General features: G+C 51.8%; 1 protein-coding gene across 1 annotated transcript in view; it reads left to right on the top strand.

Moving 5' to 3' along the window:
• The window catches only part of PDIA5 (protein disulfide isomerase family A member 5), an 85,934-nt gene extending 63,322 nt beyond the window's left edge, over positions 1-22,612 (top strand). Inside the window, exons 12-17 of the mRNA XM_045540131.1 lie at positions 7,796-7,866; positions 8,379-8,539; positions 11,797-11,927; positions 15,914-15,984; positions 21,951-22,085; positions 22,383-22,612. Of these exons, the coding sequence (XP_045396087.1) occupies positions 7,796-7,866; positions 8,379-8,539; positions 11,797-11,927; positions 15,914-15,984; positions 21,951-22,085; positions 22,383-22,463 (650 nt within the window). The 3' untranslated portion in view covers positions 22,464-22,612. The remainder of the gene's footprint in view (positions 1-7,795; positions 7,867-8,378; positions 8,540-11,796; positions 11,928-15,913; positions 15,985-21,950; positions 22,086-22,382) is intronic.
• Positions 22,613-23,474: the final 862 nt, after the last annotated feature.

Below are 23,474 nucleotides of genomic sequence, written 5' to 3'. Positions count from 1 at the left end.
CATCCCCTTGGTGCATTGTGACTATGAATCTGGCCCTGCTTCTGTCTAGAGGGTGTGCACTTTTTTAAATCTGCAACTTTGTTGAAGCTGTAAAAAACAAGGCATACTTAGGCACCTGCAAGGGTTAGAGTTGGAAAAAGGATAACCAACTAAAATATCAAACAATTGCATTAGGATTTTAAAGCATCCCAGCAGAACCAAAATAGTGGGGTTCAAATTAAAAGGCCGAATTTATTTTTATGAGTCTACTAATTATGAACATAATGCATGTTCATTTTATTAAGGGATGATGTAGGAAACCATCGAGAAGAAATTAAAATGATTCCTGATACTGACGCCCAGGGAGAACCGTGGTCTGTCTTTGCAGTGTTATTTCTATGCATATCGCAAGTGCTCAGTCCATGGTGGTTTCCTTCCTGGTCCTGCTTTGAAAGGCCAGGAAGGCAAAGGGTCTTCAGCTTCCCTCCTGACCTGTACCTGCCCCAGCTGGGTCCTCCCTGGCACCTGTAGGTTCCAGAGGTAAGTCACTTGCTTCTCTGCCTGAAACGTTCGTGGAGCGCCTGTGCAGCCGCGCTCCTGGGCTCTTGGCAGGAAGGCCCACGGGCCCCGCAGGTTGCTGCGTGTTATCCATTCCCTGGAGTTGGACTGTCCCTGAGACCTCCACGGGCCGCTGCTCTTGCGCTCTCTTCCCAGCACTCTTGCCACTCACTCCCCACCTCAGTCTCTCATGGCCGCATTGTCTTCCTCCCTGCCCTCTCCCAGCAGCAGAGTTGTTAGAAGCCTTGCCACAGATTCTTCGGTGGCTTCCACATCTGATGCCTGAGTCACCACTGAGTAAATAAGCACAGGCCAGCCACAGCGCCAGGCCCTCTGCCTAGGTGGGCTCCGGTCCTGCCCCAGGTCTGCCCCACAGCCCTGCCTTCCAGGAGCTGGGCCAGGTGTCCTGGGGAGGGCAGGCCGAGAGTGAGCAAAGGGCTCTGAGAGGGCCGTGCATGCAGTGCCGCGTGTGGCAGAGCCTGGCCCTGCGGCCCAGAGCAGCCCTTCTGTCACTCGGCGCTTCCCTTTGTCAGCAGGTTTCATGCCTGTCCACCCTCTGCCCCTTGGCATGGGGCCTCGCATGCAGCATCAGGCCCAGTACTCATCCTGCAGGGGACAAAGATGGTGTCCACAAAGGGCACGTCAGCAGGACACTGGCTGCTGCTGCCCCATGGTACCTTTCATTTCTTTCTGCAGTGTTCTGTTGAGAAAATCAGATTGTCTGTTGTCAGTCATCCTCTCTTGTCGCTGTTTGGCTTTTGTCCCTCTCCATGAAAGCAGGCCTGTGTTAGGCAGGGAAGGGACACAGTGTCATCAGTGGGGGATCCCAGGGAGGGGCGACCCTGTGGAGCAGCGTGTCTCTCTGCTGGGCCTAAGAAAGAAGCTGCCAGAGATGCAGAGCACCCTTGCCCGTCCTCTCTCCACTCCTGCAGGGATCTCGGGAGCCACGTGGGTCTGCCTCCCGCCCCACCGGCCCCTGTTCCTTGGCAGGAGGCGCAAGACGAGATGTTTCGAGACGTTTCGTTGCCACTGCTCCCCACCGGCAGGTGTGTGCCGGCAGCTGCAGCAACGCCTGCCTTCCAGGAGCTGGGCTGTCTCTGGCAGCAGGTCCCTGTCAGACTCCAGATTTTCTGCCATCACCTTTTTTTTTTTTAATAAGCTTTTAACTTTATTTTTGTCTTACTCTCAAAGTGATGTATGATCTTTGTGGAAAATCTAGAAGGCACAGAGAAATATAAGTCATCAAGGAAAAAAACTACCTATAATCCCATTATACAGAAGCAACCTCTTTTCACTTTTTGGCATCATTCTTGCTAGTCTTTCTTTTATTTTTTCCCTTGTTTTTAACTTTTATTATTTAAATTAACGTACAGTAAAGTTGACCCTTTTTTCTTCCCATGTATACATTTGTGTAACTATCATGCCAAAAAACACATTGATGTCATGACTTTTATTTTTTAATTACACAAATAATTTAAGAATAACATTAACAGTGTTCTTGTTATTAGCCTTGCAAGGCTCAAGGGTTAGGTAAGAATATCGTGCAAAGAGCGAAAATCGCCTGCTCCCCCTCCTGCCCCTTCCCAGGGCTGACCACTGTAACAGTTGGTAGTATATACCCTTCTGCCGTGCTTCTACCTATATAACAGGGCTTTTGCTTCTTTAAAAAAACATAAATAAGATCATTCCCTATCCATTTTTCTGGGATTTGCTTTTTTTTTTTTTTTTGCTTACCAATCGGTCTTGAAAATGTTTTCATGTAAATGTAGAAGATGGCAAATAAATCTACCTCGATGTTTTTATTAACCACTGAGTAGTTTTTTTATAATTTGGGTATGCCATACATTTTAAACCATTCCCATATTGATAGACATTTGTCTCCAGTTTTTCACTATTCAAACAACACAAGAAACGTTTGTAAACACATATAATTGGGAACATGTCTAAATATTTATGATTAATTCCTAAAAGTGAAGTTGCTTGGCCATGGGATAGGTATGCTTGCTTGAGCTTTGATATAATAGATGCTACCAAATTGTCCTCCAGAAAGGTTTTATCCTACCTAGCAGTATGTGGCCGAACCTGTGTCCTTGCAACCATGGCCTTTTATATTTCTGCTAAGCAGGGCAAAGAGCGACCTGTCTGTAGCTCTCTGACCTCTAGGGAGGTCGAGCATCCTTTCATGTGATAATCAGCTTTTCATGTTTCTTCCGTGGACCACCCATTTTTCTGCTGAGTTGTTTGTCTTTTTCTTCTTGACCTAGAACTCTATAATTATGGCTGTGTGCAATGTTCTCTCTTTTAGTCTATTGCTTGCTTTAACTTTGTTTATGGTGCTTTGCATTGTACAAAGCTTTCTATATTTTGTAGCCAAATAATAGCTCTAATAGTTACTGTGAATCAGGCATTGTTCTAGGCACTTTCCATACAGTCTTCACCACAAATCCTATGAAGTTGGTATGATTATGCCCATTTTATGGGTAAGAAAAGGGAGACACCAAGAGGTCAAGAAACTTGCCACAGTTCACATAGCCAAAACAGCGATCCAGGATTCAAACGCAGGCAGTCTTAGAGGCTACAGCCTGACCACTGAGCTGTTCTGTAAGTCTGCCTCCTCCATCCTGACCTCTGGGATTCATGAGTTGCTTAGGAAATCTAACCCTAGGGCATGAAAATAGTACCCTGTATTTTGTTGTAATATTTGTATTTTTTCATTTCTTTCTTTAATTTATCTGGATTTTTCATATGTTTGTTGTGCCAGGTGGGAAGAAGGGATTTAATTTTATTTGCCTTTTTTTTCTATGCATCTTTTTTCTTTATATTTTCCCCTTAACATTATTTTGTATTTTCATATGTTGTTAAAAATGATTTTTGTACATGCTTTTTGTGGTCACATAATACTCCATTGTATAATGGCACCATAAATTACTTAACCAGCATCATAATACTGAATATCTGAGTTGTTTACCATATTTCCCATTATAAATCATGCCGCAGAGAACATTTTCATACATAAATATTTGTCCCCATGTCAGATTATTTCCTTTGGATAGAGGCCTGGAAATAAAATTTTAAAAGCCTGTTATCTACATTTTGCACTAACATAAAGGAAAAAAACATACTCTCTTTGCACAAGAAGAGGGGCTGTGTGATGAATAGAGAATCCATTAGTGTGTGAGTCTGCCCCAATATGCCTGTGACTGTCGGTGAGTCCGCTTTGGCACGTATATAGTTGGAAGCCTTGAAAGAGCCCTGAGTCTCTGTTGAAAACATCAGTGTCTTTGCTAGCATTTGTAGGAAACCCATCCTTCCTGGCTTGCCCCAAGCCATGTTCCAGGCAAGGCAGGAACCAGGCTCACCTAGAGTCCCGGGTACTAACCTGGTACCAGGGAGCTTTGCAGATGAATCTGGTTCCCTGGAAAATTCTGGTTCCAGCATCCAGGAAAGCCCCATAGCTGGTCTGTAATGAAATCGTAAGTATAACTGAATTTAATGAAATCCAGAGGAATCTGAGGGCTTGGAGTCGACAGGAGGCCAGTGTTCCCACAGCCAGAGAAGAGGTGCTGGGGGAGCTGAGGTGCGGACCTCTGTGCCAGGTCGCGAAAGTGAGAGTGAGCGCGCTTACGCAGATGGCAAAACCCAGCAAGGAAGTCTGCAGTAAAACTTAATGGCATATCATATCACAATCAGGACACTAAAGCCAGTGGGCTGGAGTCATCCCCGGCTATCCCACTGCCCCCGCAGCCAGGGACATCCTGAAGGCCAGGCCCAGGGGGCTGGGCCCAGTCATGGCCACCTCTGTCTGTCAGCCCCAGCTGCCAGGACAGGGGGTGTCCGGGAGGGAGACGTTTGCTCGGCCAGACCTTTTTCCTCTTGGGCCTGGCCTGGCTCCCCATCCTAAACTCTGTTTGCAGAAGTTTATTGCTTGGCCTCAGTGTCTTGCTGAGGGAGACACAGAGAACTGAAGCCAGAAAGGGAAGCTTTAAGGATATCAAGAGAAACTCTAGGGTATATATGGGAAACTTCAGAACAACATCTTTAGATGTTGAAGATTTCTGGAGACCTTTTCCAGACGTAGTAAGGAGCAGGGGAAGTATGTAAATGGTAGGGGAGGGGAGGGGTGTGCACAGTACCTGGCTGGGCACTAATTAGAGGTGTTTAGTCAAGTTAGCAACTATTCAGGCACAAGCCATGGCCCTTGCCCATAAAGAATTTAGTCCTGTTAAACCTTTTGTGCACAAATATAAACCTAAACAATCCGGTCCTGCGGTTAATTGATTCAGAACGTGTGTGGAGCACGCCATCGCTGTCAGGGCTATGGTGGTGAGCTGGACGGAGCCTGTATCCCAGTGGAGGGGATGGGCAGGGAACAAGTAAGCAGCCTTCTCCAGCTCTTTTAAGTACAATTAAAAATAAAACAGGATATTGGAAGAGAGCATGATGGGCTGCAGATGGGCCAGCAGGGGGAAGGGGAGAAGAAGCTTTCGTTAAAGCCCGGAGTGTCAGTGCCTGGCTCTCCCCGACCCCTCTCATTCCTCGGGTCGCTGAGGTGGTGGCCGCTGCCTGGAAGGAGAGGCTGCTTGGCGTCCCCCACTGGACTGCAGGCTGCGTGTTTCCGTGGGGGCAGCTCAGTGAGGCAGAAACAGCACCGCGTGCTCCGTGTGCTTCAGGTGCCTTCCGTTAAATGGGCGTTTGCGGTCGCTCCTGGGGACCGGCCTGTGATCTGTGTGTAAGAGTGTTTCTGTGGGGAAAACTAACCGCCAACTTACCAGAACAACCCTTTTGCAACCTGCTTGGGTAGAAAGTGACAAATGGGTTGTCATGGTGCTGAATGTTCATTTTTAGAAAATAATGTTCTTATAATTCAAAACAATGATGACCTTGACACCTCACAGGGGTAGGGGTCCCTAGTGGGCTCTAGTCAGACCTGGAGCTCCCAGAGTCGTCTGTAACCCTGTGTGCGTTTTCCTGGAAAGAGGGTTTACACTGGGCTCGTGATCTCAAAGGTGCCTGGCCCAGGGGCTGCTGAGACCTCTGCGGTGGACAGCCGGGCTGCCCTCCCCACCCAGGCTCCTCGGGAGCCAGGAGCTCAGTGGTCCCAGGGGAGCCTTGCCCAGCCCAGGCAGCAGAATTCCGCACTGCTGTGTGGGATGCAGGGACGTCCTCCTGACTGGGCCCTCTGTCCCACGTCTCTTAGTAACTTGCCCATGTGTCCTTTCATCTGCCTCCTCCAGGAGGTCTTCTCAAACCCCTGGTCTCCCTAGTTGTTGTCTACTAATTATTTAAGTAGGTCTTGTCTTTTCATTGCTGACCAGCAAATATTTATCGCGTATCTGTTAAATGATAGTCTTTTTGCTTCATGTGGCGGTACCAGGTAAAAAATCCCCAGGCCCCGCCTTTAAGGATTCTTGGTCTGGAACTTGGCACCCAGCACGATGAGTGTGTAATGCATGTGTGGCATGTCCAAGAGTCCCAGGAAGGAGCTGCCAGCTCCCCAGGGACAGGGGACAGAGGAGTGCCCCTTCTCTGCTTCACCTCTTGAAGGCATCATGTGTGTACCACGTCCCGCTGTGGACCCAAGACCACGGTGCTGTCTGTCACCAGGCTGGAAGATCCCAAGGGCTGGAACCGCCTCTCCCCGTTCTTCTGCATTACAGCCCAGCAAGAGCAGGGAGCCCCCACGTGGCGGCAGCAGGAGTGCCCACATGCTCAGCATTTCTCCCCATCCTGCCCACTGGGCACTGTGGAGCCTCTGAGTTGAGGGTTAGAGGTGTCCCTCTTCTTTGGGCCCATTTGGGAAGAACCAGCATGTTGGTGCAGCTGAGAGTTGTAGCCATTCCCTAAGCTGTGGTCCATCAGGGTCAGTGTCTCTGACCGAGTCATGTCCCCAGTGCTCTGTCCAGAGGAGGAGCCTGGAAGCACTGCCTGGCAGCTCAGTGATCAGTTAGATTTTCTGTTATCATTAAGTGGGGGGTAGCCGCTCTGGGGCCCCTTGACCGTGGGAGAGACCAGGTGAAGATGGGCTGAGGCAGCCAGGTGCAGGCAGGAATGGAGCGGAGAGATTAAGAAAGAGATATGTTCGTGTCACCCGAAGCTGAACTCTGCAGGAACAACCTGGAAGGAGACAGGAACTTTCATCCTGGCCAAGGGCTCAGATGGAGGCAAGAAAGCTGATCTGTGGCTCAGAGGGCTTCTCAGAGGGCACGGCAGGCCTCTTGGGAGTTCTCCTCCTCTGATGCTGGTGTGTGACTTTCTGTCTTCCTTTCTTCTTGTCTTTCCTTTTCCTGACAATCAATAGTAGAATGGCAGTGCTCTTGCTCCCACACGGTAGCACTCCCCCAGAAGGTTGAGTCACGTCCTGTCACCCACTGAGCCTGCTGTATGCGCAGTCCCGACACAGCCAGGCGCTCACCTTGCGAGTGGCCTCCAGCCTGAACCAGTAGGGACCTCTCGCCTCCCAGGCCTCCAGCATCACAAGTCAGAAAGTGCTTTCTAATAAATGAAAATAATTTACAAATTCTGATGTCCGTCATCTACACAGAGTGCTTGTTTTCTTTTTAATGTATCAAATTTTATTACTTGTGACATCTTATTGCATTCACGTGGTTATAAAGGAAAGGGCAAAGTGGTCTTTATCCCAAGAAAATGCCATTCATTTGGAAACAAGTCAAACCCCATCATATCATGTGGGGACAATTGGAACTTAATTTTTTCCCATACTTTTGCTTCTGTGAATTTTTATTTCCAGTTTAAGGCCCCAGACTCCCCTCTTCCCAGAGAAGATGATGGTGATAGCAGCGTGGTGTCAGGGAAACACCTGCTGCCTGTGGCCCGGCCCCAGCCAGATTGCTTGGGTCTTCAGCCCAGCTCTGTGACCTGTGGCTGTGCATGTAGCCTTGGGCTGTCATCCACCCTCCTGGTGCCTCAGTTCGCTTATCTGTAGAATGAAGATAATGTCAGTTCCTACCTTGAGGGGCTGTTGTGCGGATATAAAGCACTGGTCAGTACCTGGCACGCCAGGGCTGTGTACATGTCACCAGTGTTGTTTATGTGGTTATTTCATTTTTGTCTCTTGAGTGCCTTTCTCCAACCCCACCCTACTCCAGGTGGATTAGGGAAAAGATCTCCTCTCTTGAGGAGGCAAATGTCCTTCTTTCCTCCTAGGTACCCTCAGTGTCTGGGAATCCTTACAGAGGTGGTGCAGGACACCCCTGGGCTGCACGCCACGGGAATAATTTCTCTTGCTCTCTCCCCACAGGGTGTGGACACTGTAAGAAAATGAAGCCAGAGTTTGAGAAGGCAGCGGAAGTCCTCCATGGAGAAATGGATGTAAGCTTCCTTTCCTGACCCTGCACCATTTCTCTTTTAAAGAATCACTGACATGGGGAATCATTACAACTGGCCCTGCAAGCCCTGCAGCAGCTCTCCCGGTCCCTAGAGGCCTGCGGTCCCTCTGTGTCCCCAAGTAGACATGTTTTGGTCAGATAGGTGGGCTGCCTGCCAGGGATCAAGGGGACAGAAGGACTTTGGGGCCATGTTCCCATGCCCGTCCAGGTAACGTGTCTGCTCCCTCTCCTAATGGCTGTTAGGAGCAAGGCCCCAGTCTGCCCAACGTGACTGAGGGGGCAGATTGAAAGGCCTCATCTCAGCCCATAAATGAGAAATGATGGACATGCTAATGGTCAGTTGTTCCCTGGGACTGGGAGCCCCCAGGGCCAGCCACTGCCAGTCAAGCTCCAGCAGGTCCAGGATGGGTTTGGGGGGGCAGCATCTGGGCCCCTCTGTTCCGCCAGCGCCGCGTCCGAGGCTGTAATGCATGGTTGGCCTTTCCCCCATCCCAGAGCTCTGGTGTCCTTGCAGCTGTCGATGCCACTGTCAACAAGGCCCTGGCAGAAAGATTCCACATCTCAGAGTTTCCTACACTGAAGTATTTTAAGAATGGAGAGAAATACGCAGTGCCTGTGCTCAGAACAAAGAAGAAGTTTATTGAGTGGATGCAAAAGTAAGTTTTACGATCCCAATAGCACATCTGAGCTGCCGGCTGTCGGCCGCTGGAGGAGATGAAGCAAGCTTCACGGCCCACTGTCCTGGGCTCAGGCCCACAGGAGCCGAGACAGATTTGGCTCCCCAAAGCCACCCCTCATGTGCTGGAACCATGTCCTGATGCAGCAGGTCACCGGCAGCCCCTCTGGATGCAGCTCTGTCAGCTCCACTAAGCCGTGGGTTCCCTTTTCTCTCAGTCTCCTTGGCCCCAGCTCCACCATCTGCATTTTATTCCATCCCCTTGGACAGACGAAGGGAATACACGGCTCCTCATGTCCAGAGCTGGCCTCATTTTGTCCTGGGTTTGCTGGTGGTTGGCTGGGCCTCCTGTGGGGGCCACAGTGCAGGCCACGGTGGTTTGGGGCTGAGGGTAAAGATTGTGAAGTGCCCCTCAGCCTGTGTATCAGGGTCACCATAACAGAGTAGCAGAGACTGAATGGCTTTACAACAGAAATTTGTTTCCATATAATTGTGGAGGCTGCAAGTCCAAGATCAAGACTTAAGCAGGGCTAGTTTCTTCTGAGGGCTGTCTCCTTGGCCATGGTCTTCCCTCTGTGTGTGTCTGCGACCTAATCTCCTCTTCCTAAAAGGACACCAGTCAGATTGGACCAGGGCCCGCCCCAGTGACCTCATCATAACATAATTATCCCTTTAAAGTTTCTATCTCCAAATGTAGTCATATTCTGAAGTACTAGGTGTTAGGACTTCAACATAGGAATTTGAGGAGGACACAGTTGAACTCATACAGCCTAAATTACTTTGTCAGGACATTGGTCCTCAAGCTTGGATATACGTAAGCATCACCTGGTATGAGGTGGTTATTCAAAGCACAGATTCTGGGGCTTTTTTCCCTGAAGCTTTGATTCAGGAGTTGTGGATGGGCTCCTCAGCCGTGATGTTCTGTGAAACACCAGCTTATGGAATGGGAGCAAAGTTACCACTAGGTTCAGGAGAGGCCTCTGGCAAGAGGTGAGTGGGCTGGCGAGGTCCTGGCCTCGGCTCCTCCCACTTAGTCCTGCTTGTCTACTAGGGGAGGATTCTATGGGTAGCCAGGCCATTGTTTTAGGGACCAGGGGGAGAGGGGCGATCTTCCTCCGAAAGGGACAAGGTGCCTTCTGGTATCTGAAGCAGGTGGCTGATTGACACCTGCTTCTCCAGCCTTGCTCTGGTGCCAAGGCCGTTTTGCTGGGAGGTACTGAGTGGGGTGGAGTCAGGCCAGGTCCTCCTGATGCTTGGACGTGTGGGTAGAGATCTGAGGAGGTTGGGGGCATTGATCGTTGCTAAACAGTGCTCTGGAGTCCTGGGCAGAGGGCCCCCGTCCTCCTGTGTGTGGCCCCTGCTGCGGAGGGCCTGAGAAGCATTGAGTTAAAAGCGTGGGCTCTGCAGTCTGAGAGACCTGTGCTCCGATTGTAACCCTGAGCCACCTCCTTGGCCCCTCTAAGCCCAGGTTCCCATCTGTAAAATGGAAATGATACTTTCCCCATAGACCTGTCTAGAGAATTAAATTAGACTGTTGTAAAAAGTGCTTAGCACAGTACATGATATGGAAACACTGAAACAAAAGAAGCTGTTTTTATGACTGATTCTAGCCGTCACTGGGGCTTTAACTGACAATATCCATGCATAAGTGATGATACTGCCCAGGCTTTGCAGAATGCCTTCCTACCTCTTGCCCCTTTTCATCCTCAAAGCCCTACTAAGGCCACAGTTCTTATGCCTATTTCACTGATGAAGAAACTTAGGTTCAGAGAGGTTAAGTGCCCTGCCCAGGGATAAATAGTAGTTCTTTCAGGCACTTGAAAGGGATCCTTCAGGTGGAGCGTGAACGGCAGATGGCTCTGGGATTGGAAACTGAGGCCTGTCACCCAGAGCAGGGAGAACAGATGGCATCGGGCAAAGCAGATGGTGTTTCCAGGCATGTGCATGGATGGCCGAGCTGTGGGTCACTGAGACGTGCCTGCCAGCAGGCCAGCCTGGGGAGGCAGCATTCAGGGAAAGGGAGAGCAGAAAGGTCAGGTATCAACCATGGAGCCAGGGGACCAGGAGGAAGACAAGAAGGCTGGGAGGGGCCAGTCTCGGTCACCAGCACAGCAAGTGCCTTTAGCCTAAATGGAGAAGTCAGGAGGAAAACTGGTTTGGGAGGTGTGGAAGAAGAGCGAAGAGTAATGTGTTCTAAGTCACAGTGGGTTTGAGGTGACTGTGGGACCTCCAGCTGGAAATGCCTGAAAAACACCCGGAATTTGTGGGCTTGGGTGAGAGGTCGGGGCTCACGTTATCCTCAGCCACAGGCTTCACTGGAACTGTGTAGAGGGGTAAGATCTTTTAAGAATTTCAGGGGCTCCAAATAGAACTAGAAGAAGAGAGAGGGCCATGCTCAGCAGGGTGTTAGGCCTGGCGGTCAGGAGCCGGGTGGTGCAGGGGCCGTGGCGAGAGTATGGAGGACAGGGCAGCTCTGTGCCCCCTCCAGACCCTGCTCAGAGAAGAGAAAGAGGGAAGTTGGGCTGTAGAGAGGGGAGCAGGGGAGCAAAGGCTATTGAAAGACCCTGGGGATCCATACTCGTAGGAGGCAGAGTGGAGACAAAAAAATTATAAGCATTTATTCAACGCCTGGCATTTGTTAGGGCACCAGTAATTATTAGTCCCTGGACAGACGAGGTGCTTGACACATAGTCTCTGCTCTTCATAAAGATCCCAGAAGCAGGTGCCATTGTCCTCATTTCACGGGAAATGGAGGCTTACGGGGTTTGGCAACTTACCTAAGGCCACGTAGCTGGTAAGAATCCAGATTGGAACCTAGACCCACCTTCTTGGCCTGTGCTCTCTCAACCAGAACAAAGGCGGAGGATTAGAAAGGAGATAATGGACGGTCACTTAGGGTCCCAGAGGAGGCAGGGAGGAAGGCTGGGGAGCCAGGTGGAGGGAGTTCTCCACCCCAGGTGAGGAGATGAGGACCCACACCCGGGGAGACTGCCCTGCCCTAAAATGGGACCAGGCTTCCACAGCTTCACAAAATGGCCCCTGAATAGGCTCTACGAGAGAATCAGACTATCTTTGCCAATGCTACAGACTTCTTCATGTTTCAAGTGAGGTTTTAAAATGAAACGTTAGAGGGAATGCAGTGATTTCTTCATGCATGTTCCCCTGGGTGGCTGGGGGGTGGGTTTGCTTGCCTAATTTCTCCTCGTGACTGCTTCCCCCTCCCCTGACTGCTCACAGCCCCCAGGCCCCCCCTCCTCCAGAACCCACTTGGGAAGAACAGCAGACGAGTGTGCTGCATCTACTGGGGGACAACTTCCGAGACACCCTGAAGAAGAAGAAGCACGCCTTGGTCATGTTCTACGCGCCTTGTAAGTAGCTCAGGCGCTTCCTGAGGGCCTGGCCCGACCACACCACCCAGGGACCAGGGCAGAGTCGATCCAGGATCACCTCCACTGTGAGCCAGGTGCCCTCATCTCATTCCAGGCTGAGAGGTGCTTAAAAGTCCAGGGTCTCCTTCTGTTAGCCCTGTAGGGTGTCCCTCGTTTTGGGGAAGCCTTTCTCATGTCAGTCTGAAAGCCACCTGCCTCTGTTAGTGGTAGGGGCCAGTCCGCTCCTGTCCCTGGGCTCCTCGTGCTGCCTGCCCCTCACCTGGCCACTTTCTTCCCACCCCCCAGCCACACAGCGGAACTCTCTCCCTGACCTTCCTGGAGCCACCTGGGGCAGAAGCTGGGCTGCAGGCACAGGCACATTCGCTCCTCAATTCTGGTTTTCATCAGAGCTTAAGTTGAAGTAACACGTTAGCTGACATTGGTGTTTGTGACCTCAGGTTTTGTGTACTCCCATTTTGAAGTTGTTAACTGATACTTAAAAGGAAAGGCTCTTAGACTTCCCCACTCTTCTGTTGCCCTCCTCTCTCTCCCCCCAGGTTATAGCTCAGCTTAATGGAGTGGGGATAATAAAAGCTGCGTCTACAGAGAAGCCGGCAGCTCCATCTAGTCGTAAACTCGCTGGGCTGGAGCCACAGCCGCCCTCCTGTTGGCGCCCCGCCCCCACCTCTCAAGTGTCAGTAACCGTGAAGTCTCTGGGCTCTCTGGTGTCTGCGAGGGGTGGCCTCCCTGCCCCTCCCTTTCTGCCTTGCCACCCCAGAGCCAGACTTGTGTCCCCAATTCCTCGTAGAGCTTCTCACTGTCCTTGGCTGTGTAGCGTGTGCCTAGAAGCCTGAGTGGATTTTGAGAAGTTGACACCTTCCTTCTGGGCAAAGTGGAGTGTGGAGGGCTGAGCCTCGCCCAAGGCTGTGTGACAGGTTAGTGACAGGCCCCTCCCATGGCCTGGGTGGCTCTGTCTCTCTGTGAACACTCACAGTCCAGCAAGTGAGTGTTCTTAGCAGTGAACGAGAACCTGGCTACAGAAGTAGGAGCCCCTGACCAGCCACTGGGTGGACTTTACAAAGGCCAAACTAAGTACTTTCCCAGAGATGCCCCCACCGTCCCTCAGACCCCTGGGCCGGAGATGTGGCATTCCCACCACCTCTCCTCAGCCCCTTCCTGACCACGGGGCCTTCGTGACGTTCACAGAGGCCCCACTGTGGGGCAGGCAGGTTCCTGGATCCCCAGGGACTCTGGGCTGGTGACTACTGCCCTGCTGGGCTCCTAAAGATCAACGTCCCTCCTTCCCTCCTTCCTTCATCAAATATATAATGACAGCTCTGTGCTGGGCCGTGTCCCAGGCCCAGGATATGGGGGAAGGAGACACGTCCCTGCTGGGCCTCAAGGGACTCACGTCTATTCCAGCAAAACTCTAAACCTGTCCCATTCAGGGCAGCATCACTGAGTGACTCAGCCTCTGGCAAAGGGCTTGGTCCTTAGACTTTCCTCATCTCTCTTAACACATTTTCTGTCCCTAAATCTTGTCCCAGTATGTGTAGGGAGATACATCTTTACCAGTGGGTTTAAGGAGGAAGACTATCCAAGGACAAAAAAAAACCTTTTTTTTTTAATGATAAAAAAATAAAACATTTTTAATATGTATGTAGTATATAATATGTATTTAGTTATTTATATATAAAGAATCTAAACACTACAGAAAGATCAAATAGTAAAGTCACATACCTGTTACAAAGTAAAAAACAAAAACCTATTCCTACATCCCTGCTGCCCTTATATCTGCCCCCCCACATTATTGCTCCCCCCAGGTCTGCCCCCACATCCTGCCTCCCCAGTCTCCACACAGATCCTCCTGCTGTTTCACTGTCCCCTTTACTCTGCGTGGCGTGGCCATGGTGGCTGCCCTCTGAGGCCAGCGTGGCTGGGTCTCTAGAATTGGAATTTTCCATCCTGTCCTCAGACTTTGCTTCTCTCTCCCCACCCTGAGAGGCTTCTTTGGTTTCCTGCTACACAGATGTGATGCCTTTTTTTAAAAAGCCCAAATAAGAAAAATCATGCCACTGCTGGCCCACCTGACACCTCTTGGAAACATCTTCATGTACTTTCTGCAACAGCCTCCCTTCCAGTTTCTCATCTGCTGTGCTCTTGCTCTTGGGTAATGAGAACATCAGATGCAACAGAAGGCCATTAATCTGGGGCCTCGATATTTTCAATTGATAATAATGGGGGTTTGCACCAGGCTGACAGCTACCTTTATACTTTGAATAAGCAAAATGATTAAAAAGGAAAAATCAGTAGTGAAACCAGATTTTGAGGGAGGGGGTGGGTTATTTTCAACCAGGGGCCTGTAGCTGCCTGCAGGATGTGTCTTTGATGTACCTTGTTAACCAGTGGCTTGTGCTCTTCAAGTGTTTTGAAAATGATATAACATCATTCCTTTCTGGGATGACATTTTCATGAATTTGAGCTGTTTTTCCCTCTGTTAGGGCAAATTAGTGAAGTGTTACTTGTAATTGTCATGTCAAGCCATTAAAAAATCATCCATCCAGTCTCTGCCATGAGTTAGGCTGTGCTAGGCACTCTGTCTCATTTAGTTATGCTGTGACCCGTAACCAGCCCAGGTCTCTTCCACTCCTGCTGCGTCAGATGTTGGGAAAATCCCTCCTGAGCCCGTCCCCATCACCCCCACGCTGTTCCGGGCCAATTGGCCACTGCCAGCCGGGCTATATGGGTGGTCCTGCCCATCTCAGCAACCGGCTCAAGTACCAAATTCAGATTAAACTTGTAGCTCAGCCTTAATTTGGTTTCACAAAACCTTTTGAAATGCCAGTCATTATTATCTTATTTTAAAAGGAGAAAACAGATAAACAGAGCCATTTCTATGCCCGCCATGTCATCTCTGCAGGTGGCCCGAGTGCCTGCCGATGTCAGAAGGTTGTGGGCCGGAGCCAGGTCTCCCTACGGGGCTTGTGGCCTCTCCCTCCTGGTTCTGATCAGAATTAATTACCACGGTCAGGGAAATCCTCCCCTCAAAGCCCTTCTGCCCTCTTGGCAGTTCTGTTCACTGGTGTCTGGGAATGGTTGAGAGAGGAGGCGGGTTTGCGTTCTGATCTGTTCATGCTGAGGGAGGGGCCAGAGCAGCCTGCAGTGTCCAGGGCTCACTGGGACAAGAGGAAAAGTGGCCCACAGAGATGGCCCTGAGATGTTGTCGTCAGAGCTGCAGGAGCTCAGGGTGACCCACAGAACAAGAGACAAGATGACGCGGGACACCAGCGTAGCTCACAAGCCCTCTCCACTGATAGGCCTTCTAGTGTCAGGGGACTTGGGAACTGTCTGGTGACTCCGTGTAGTTCGTCTTCCTCATAGCCTGACCTCGGCCCATGTTCTGGCTTTGAGGTTCAGGCTGATTGCAGAGCAGAGTGGAGGCCAAGAGCCGGAGGACAGTCTGGGGCGGGACGGGGCTTGCTAGGAATGTGGAAGTTAGCAGAAGGCATGAGCAGTGGGGCTCAGGCAGAGTGGTCGCCCCCAGCCCCCACGCCCCTGGTTTCCAGCGCCATTTCCTCTCAGTCGTGAAAGAGAGAGATTTGCCATTGTCCATGGAGCAAGAGAAGATAGTGACAGGCTCGGAGAATCCCTCCCCTCCCTGGATCAGGCTGGGCTGCATCCTGAGGGCAGCCTCTGTGGAAGGAACGTACAGAGCCAGACCTCAGGGGCCATCCCCCTGGCCCAGGCAGGAGCAAGCCCTCCTTGCTGCTTTTGGCAGGGACTCCTACAAAGCCCCCTTGATGACAGATCAGACACGGGGAAGCGGGGTGGTTTGAGTGGCAGGGTTGGCACCTGGACCCTGACAGTGGGGCAGGGAGGGCGGGCTCTTGGAAAGGCTTCTCCCGGGTTCCGGGAAGCACCCCTGGCTCTTCCTCCTCCCTGCATGTACAACACTCTGTCCTGTGTGCTCTCTCCCCCTCACGCAGGGTGCCCACACTGTAAGAAGGTCATTCCACACTTTACTGCCACTGCTGACGCCTTCAAAGATGACCGAAAGGTAAGGATACCCCTCTTCATCCCCCGTCCTGCCTCCAGCGGATCCTGCACCTTCCTTCCTCCATTCAGGTCTCCTTCCCTGAATGGGTGCAGTTCTGCTAAGGCCTGTAGGCGGGGGGTTCCTTGGGAACAGGACAGCTCTTCATAAGGCAAGGTAGAGCAGGCTGGATTTACGCTGCATAATCACTTGCTTGAAGGAGAGGGATGGTAAAAGGGGTCGTCTGTTTATTCTTTTAGTGTTTGAACCTTTTTGCAGTAGGATTGTAGTCATGCATTACTTATGTAATTGAAAATACAAATTAAAAAATCCAACAAAACTCAACTGGAGGAGGCCACGGTGGAGGGGAGCGAGGCCGTGTCCATGGAGCCGCGTCCTGTGTACGTGAAAAGCTTCTGCAGCTGCCGACTGATGGAGCATAAAATTAACAAGCCAGAGCTACAGATTGGATTAGAGTGGGCCGCCAGGCGCGTCCCCCAGGCAGCTCCAGCAGCCGGCGTGGTGGCGGCTGCCGCCGGGAGAGGGCTTATGGGGCAGGGGCAGACCCCTGAACTCAGGGAAGTCAGGTCACCTCCCCGTCCTTGAGTCCCTTCTCATCTGCACCAGGCAGGGTGCTGGGGCAGGGGCCTGCGGAGGCTCTTCCCAGCCCTGAGACTAGGGTACGGGTACCTCTCGCCTAACAGGCCCCAGAAGCCCACGGTCCTCTCCAGGAAGGTGCCCTCCAGGCCTGGCCCGTGAGAACTGTACAGTGAGTCACAGGAAGCCAGACTGGGACAGGCACATGTATGGGGAAGGGGACAAACTGGGGACCAGACCCCGTGACCCTCCCTGGACTCGGGGCCTCCGTCATTACCCATAAGCCCTGACTGTGCCTTTGAGGTACCCCTCACCCCCTCCAGGAGGAAGTACAAGGACCAGAAACATTTTTCTCTTCTGCCGCCATTTGCCCTGCACTGAGAGGAGTATGGCGGGAAGGGGCTTCCCGCGTCCCTCTCCCTCACCACCCCACCCCCTGTGCCATCCAGGCCCTGTGCACACCACAGGTGGTTGCTCCTGCTCTGGGCGCCCCAGGGATAACAAGCATAGCCGGGGCTGCCTGTCCCCAGGACTGGAATAGCAGTCACCCCTCATCACTTCCGTCCCCCTCACCCAGAACGCTGGGCGCTCTGGGCAGACAGGAGAGTGGCTGAGGTGGGTGTAGTCGCCCTGCCCCGCTGGCTGCTCGCGTCTCCACAGGCTGCGGATATCTGGGAAGCGACCCTGTGGCATACACAGAGCCTGGGCATGCTTCTCGCAGTGTGTTGAGGAGCATGGTGTCAGGGAGCACGGTCTGGCAGGGCACCAGGGTGGCTGGGGAAACCCTGGAGGGACGGCCCACAGTGACACCTCTCTGCCCACTCACCGCTGAGGCTGGTCGGGGGCCTGACCCACATCAGCACAGGGGAGGCCAGGCTTCCAGGCCCACAGCAGGAGCTGAGAGCCAGCCCCTCCTCTTCCTCATTCCCCTCCTCCAATGCACATGCACCCCATTTCCTTGAGACACCCCTCTTCTTAGACACTGATACACCTGCCTTTGCTGGCTTCATTGTCCCTTTTTTTTTTTTTTTTTTTTTAAGAGATAGGGTCTCACTCTGCCACCCAGACTGGAGCGCACAGTGGCACAATCATAGCCTACTGCAATCTTGAACTTTGGGCTCAAGTGATCCTCTTGCCTCAGCCACCTGAGTAGCTGGGACTGCAGGCACGTGCCACCATGCCTGGCTAATTTTTAAATTTTTTGTAAAGTCGAGGTCTTGCTTATGTTGCCCAGGCTGATCTTGAACTCCTGGCTTCATGCAAAGTGCTGGGATTACAGGCATGAGCCACCGCACCTGGCCCATTATTTTAACTGGGGCCAGTAATGTTGCTGGCCTTTTCCGGGTTCACTCCCTCCGTCCCTCCTTCCAACTTCCTTTATTCCAAGCCAGGATCACCCTCACTCATTTTCAGGAATGTACTTCTTAACCTCTCTGTCCAAGGCCGCTGGCTTGCCTGGGGTTCCTGGGGGTGGCACTCATAACATCAGGGAAGCCAGCCATCTGGGGGTACTGGTCACAGGCTAGTGTGTGGGGACTGCTGGCCTGTCCACTTCCCCCACCTTTACTCATGAGGGATCAAGGCCCATGGAGCTGTGTCCCTGGCCCAGGGATGTCCAGCAGGTCACTGACAGCCAGAACTGGGTCTCCTAACTCCCAGTTCTTCCTTATACCCCATGCTGCTACCTCTTAGCTGGAATTGTGTCTTTCTTCCACCCAGAGGCCGGTCCCTGTTCCTTCCCCAATCAATATGCAGTTGGTCGTTCACTTCCATTTTCATAGCCAAAGTCAATATTAGCTCCTGCAGAGATTTATTTTACTGAATCAATAAAGCTGTGTGTGGCAGCTCATATTTTAGCTGGGGAGCCTCCGCCCCCTTCCAGGAGCTCACTTGGGGACTTTTATCAGTTGACACACTGTGGGAAAAGGACTGCAAACTGTTAATGTTGGACCGGATGGTGTCATTGAAGGTCAAGGAGGACAAGGACCCATAGTGGGCTGGCAAGGTGGGGCTTGCCTCTCACTGCATGTCAAGCTGTCCCAGCCTAAGGTGTGGCCAGCAGTGCTACCCTTGGCTGCCTGAAGGTCATCCCTCTGTGATTGGCCCATGTCACTCCTGGAATCGGGCCATGTTGTAGGTCCTCCTGTGTCCAAGGCTGGCTACTGCCCATCAGGAGTGAAAGCTCCCCAAGGCAGGGGCCGCATTTGGGCTTGAATTCCCCATAGTCTTGACACCTTAGACCTCCATAAATGTTGACTGAATGAAGGAACAATAACCTGTTTGGTATTTACCGAGAGCTCTTCCACTAAAAGCATCATGTCATGTTGTCCTCACATTAGCTGCTCAACTAAGTGCCACTTCACTCCTCATTTTGCAGATGAGGAGACTGAGTCTTAGAGAGACTAAAGGACTGGCCCAAAGTTCCTCAGCTGGAAAGGGGCAGAGTCGGAATCAAACAAACAGCGTAGTCCGAGTTTGAGTTCTCCCAGGAGCAGACTCTGCACGGGGGCCTCCTCTGCAGGGAATTTATTTGGGAGGTGGTCTCAGGAAGCACTGGAGGGGATGAAAAAAGTGATACAGGAAAGGGCAGAGACCAAATCAGGTGTGGTGTAGGCTGATGAGGCTCCAGTCCACAGACCTCACTGGGATATGTGCCACAGAGTTGTCCCACTCGATTGTCACGGAAGCCAGGGTGCTTGTCCTCACCCCTCGTCTGGTCGCTGGCCTTATGTCCAGCTCCCTGTGGCTGGGAGGAAGCTCTCAGGCCAACAGTTGCAGGCGCTGTGGCAAGTGCCAGGACATGGCAGGGCACTGACAGCGTGTGGCCCCAGGAATTTGTGCCACCTACCATAGAACAAATCTAGAAGTCACGGGTGCTCATTCTGTGCTGCAGGCGGTGGGCGCAATGTGGAGTTCTGTGTAGGGAGGCAGGCGTTTAGATGGTGAAACTGGGGTAACTCAGAAGAGGTTTATCTGCTGCCTTCTTTCCAAAGAGGCTAAGCTGCTTCCTTTGGGAAGGGCTGCACTTGTCTCCTCTTCTGTAGAAATGGAGCGTGGATTGGCCTTTGCAGCTAGAAGTTGCCTTCTGTGTGTGGCTGGCAGCTAGTTTAAGTGATTCAGAATAAGTACACATTTTTAATTTAGTAGATTTATAAAACCATACACTACGTTTCCAACAGCTCCAGGGCATGTATACAAATTAAATTCATAATTTAAAGTGGATGCAGGGAGGGCAGCAGCCTGGAGCAATGCTCAGCTAACACTTGCACAGTGTAGCGGAGGAGCCTTGGCCCGGGATGGACGCAGAGGGCCCTCAGCTGCTGGCCAGGTGAAGGAAGAGTGCGTGTCCCCTGGGCCAGACCCCACGGCACCTGCCCTGAGAAGTGGAACCTTGCAAACAGAGCCAGAGGAGCATCTGCCTCGTGTTTCTAAATAATTCAGAAAGTGCTAGAGGGTGAGCTGGGGTGCCCAGAAGGCTGCAGGGGCCATCCTGGCAGCCTGGGTGAACTGGGCTCCATGGGGACACTGGCGAGGGGCACACTTAGCCAGCTCGAAAGAGACAGCCGCCTCCCTGCCTCAGCCGGTTGTCACCCGTGGGAAGGCAGGGTAAGTGCCATCTAGTCTTCTGACTTTTAAAGAGAAGCTAGAAAGCCAAATTTTTATATTAAATTTTCTGGCTCCTTTTCTATGTTGGCAGCTAATTCAGATTTATTTTCTTGTTAAATTTTATGTGGGCCAAATAGAACAGGACTGAGAGCCAGATACGGATTGTGTGCAGTGAGTTTGTAAACTCAGCTCTCCGAATCTTGCTGTATAGAACGTTACGTAGCTGAAGATCAGAAGGGAACTGAGAGAGAGGGGAGGGTGAGTGTGGCACACTGGTGGCCCCGCGAGGCCGTGCCTCCCTCTTCACTCTGGCTGTCAGTCCTGCAGCTCACCTGGGCACCAGGTAAGTGATCAGCAAATGTGGCCATTGGTCACCTGCAGGGCCTTCCTACCTGGAAAGGGGGACTGGGTCCAAGTGTGAATAGCCAGCAGCCAAAGAACTGTGTGAATCATGGTTATTCAACAATTTTAAATTATCTTACTGAATCACCCTCTTTTAATTCTTCCAAGCATTCATTAGGCTCTATCTGAAATGATCTCATTCGTTCTGTGGCAGTTGCCTGATGACGGGACTTTTTCAAGGTCACCTTTGTTCCCTAGCATCAGAGCGGGCTCAGCACACAGCAGGCAGGGCTCCAGTGAGCGTTGCTGGTGAGACCTGCCCTTCCCCCTTCCATGATACTCTGTACTGTGTACTGCCATCGATGGGCCCCTTCTCTTCCCCTGGCTTGTGACCCCCAACAGGAGAAAAGTTTTGCTTTATACTCTTATTTTGAAAGCACAACAAATGGTGAGGAAAAGCTACCCTGCACATGGGATTTGTTAGATTTGCGAGAAGAGGCCAATGGCCAATTTGAGAAACTCTTTCTGACCGAAAACTCTGATTGCTTTAGTCATGCTGAGCCCCTTCCCAGTTTCTGGAATGTGCTCTCCTGGCTTTCTCCTCATCACCCTTCAGGCCTGGGCTCAGGTGGCCTGAGTCGTGCAGGGTGCCTTTGCTCTACTCACCTGGGTGCCCTTGGCACCTGGACCACCTCCATCGTGTCCCACTTCACACTGTGTTGGGATGGTCTCCATCCAACTCCCCATGCAGACCCCCTGTCCCTAGTGGGGACGGAGCTTGTGTATGGGGTTGGAAGGAGGGATCATAATAGCAGCTGACATTTACTGCCCACTGATTCTGTGCCAGGCTTGTGCTGACCGGCTCACTTGAATTCTCTTACTCAGTCTTCATGTTCTCCTGGTAACCTAGATGTCCTTACGATCCCCATTTTACAGCTGAAGGAACTGAGGCACCGAGTGGCTAGGTCATTTTCCTTAAGTCTTAATGTTCAGGCAAGCCAAGATTGCACTTGGGAAACTTGATTTCAAAGTTCTTGCTCTTGCCCTTGGTACTACACCACCCGCCGAAGTAGATGTTCAGGAAATACTAGTTGATAAACAAATGAATCCCACAGAGCCTCACAGAAAGCATCACAGAACCTGTAGTGTTTACAAATGCTTTCAAGTCATCCTGTCCTTTGTAGTCATTATGCTCTTGATTTTAAAGGGCAGTCTGGAGGCACCCCAAGCTGAGTCCCCTAACCCATCTGCCTTGGAAATTAAAAACAAGCACCATCAGTCTCAAGGGTATTAAGCTGGTGATGCTTTGGTTCAGCTCATCCCTGCTCCTCGGGAGAAAAATCAAAGTGAGCCCCTGATGTGAGCCAGACGTGCAGTCTCTGTGTTGAGAGTTCCAGGCCACAGCCTGGGGTGCCCGTGCTGACCCTCCCTCGCTTTGCCCCTAGATCGCCTGTGCTGCTGTTGACTGTGTCAAAGACAAGAACCAAGACCTGTGTCAGCAGGAGGCCGTGAAGGCCTACCCCACTTTGCACTACTACCACTACGGGAAGTTTGCAGAAAAGTATGACAGTGACCGCACGGTGAGTAGGGGAGAGGCATCTGCCGGAGCTCCCTGCTGACGGGCAGGAAAACAGCCACTGGGGAGAGGCAGCTCGGGTGGCTTCCCAGACACCACGGAAGTCCTGGCCCCAGAGCCGGGTGGTTTCCAGGATGCAGGGAGTTTCCCCGCGTGCGTCTCAGGGCTGGCCTCAGGAGCCAGCGCAGTCTGCCCACCTCTCTCTGTCCCAGGACGAGCTTTTGGGGGGCTGGGGGAGGGAGAGTGGCTCAGGGGTTAATGCTCCTTGTCCTTTTTCTCTCTCTCCTTCCCTTACCTGCAGGAATTAGGATTTACCAATTTTATTCGAACCCTCCGGGAGGGAGACCACGAAAGACTTGGGAAAAAGAAGGAAGAGTTGTAATTTCTGCCTCAGAGAAAGCTTTTCCATTACACTGTGAAATGATACCTGTTTTGTTGTCCTTTCTGAATTTCCACGTGTTCCGAAGACAAAGTTTTTTACAGCCGCTTATGGCCATTTTGTACAATTTTGAAATAAAATTAAACCATTTATTTGGTGGCGTGGTTTATTTTCACGGAGCCCGTGCTAACAAAGGTGGACACTCGGGTTCTCCCTCATTCTGCCACCTCTTCCGGGAGGTGCAGAGCGCTCCAGGGCCGCGTCTGCCCCTGCGGGGCTGGCCCTGTCGGTCATTGGAGAGCAGAGCAGGGAAATGGGACCACGGAATATCCTGTAGGAAGATGATGAGCTATTGGGAGGAAATACATTAAGATGACTGGGGAAACAGGGCTGCTGAAGCAAATGGAAACCAGGCACTAACTTTTTCTGGATCACTGTGGTTTCAGTTTTGGTGTGTTCTCTACCAAACTCGTTTACGCATTTCTGTTTCTCCAGCTATTTCTATCTTTTCCTCTCCATTCCCTTCTTGCTCTCCCTTTAAAGAAAATTAAGTCGCCACTTCAGGGTGGGGTAGGGGGCCCCTGCGCGGCTGCTTGCCACGCACGCTGGCTGGAAGGGATGGCGTATTCAGTGTGCCGTGTTGGATCTGTTAGCCAGCCAGCACCGGACAGATAGCCGCCGACATTCCCGCCATGCAGCCACGGGTGGCACCTCCCGCTGCCGCCGCTTGTGTACCTCTCTTCCCTGGTAACCGTCCGCGCCAGTCCTGCTTCCTGCATCCTTGCGTGCCTAGCGCGCCCCGTGCGCAGTAGCGCAGCCGGAGGCCGAGCGCCCTGTGCCGTGCTTTGTCCGCTCAGTGGCATTTCTCCATGGGCCGCCCAGCAGCCTTGCTCTGGATATTTTGACTTTAGTTCTAAGTAGCAGTCCTAGGCTTGGATTCCTCGTGTGGTTCGGAGGGGGAGTCGGCTATGCGGCAGTACTTGGGAGCATGCCTTGATGGCCCTGCTGGGGAGC

The sequence above is a fragment of the Lemur catta genome, chromosome 1, assembly GCF_020740605.2.
Source record: "Lemur catta isolate mLemCat1 chromosome 1, mLemCat1.pri, whole genome shotgun sequence".
NCBI classification, from domain to species: Eukaryota; Metazoa; Chordata; class Mammalia; order Primates; family Lemuridae; genus Lemur; species Lemur catta.
Note: the sequence above shows the minus strand (reverse complement) of the source record. Positions and strands in the feature narration are given on the sequence as shown.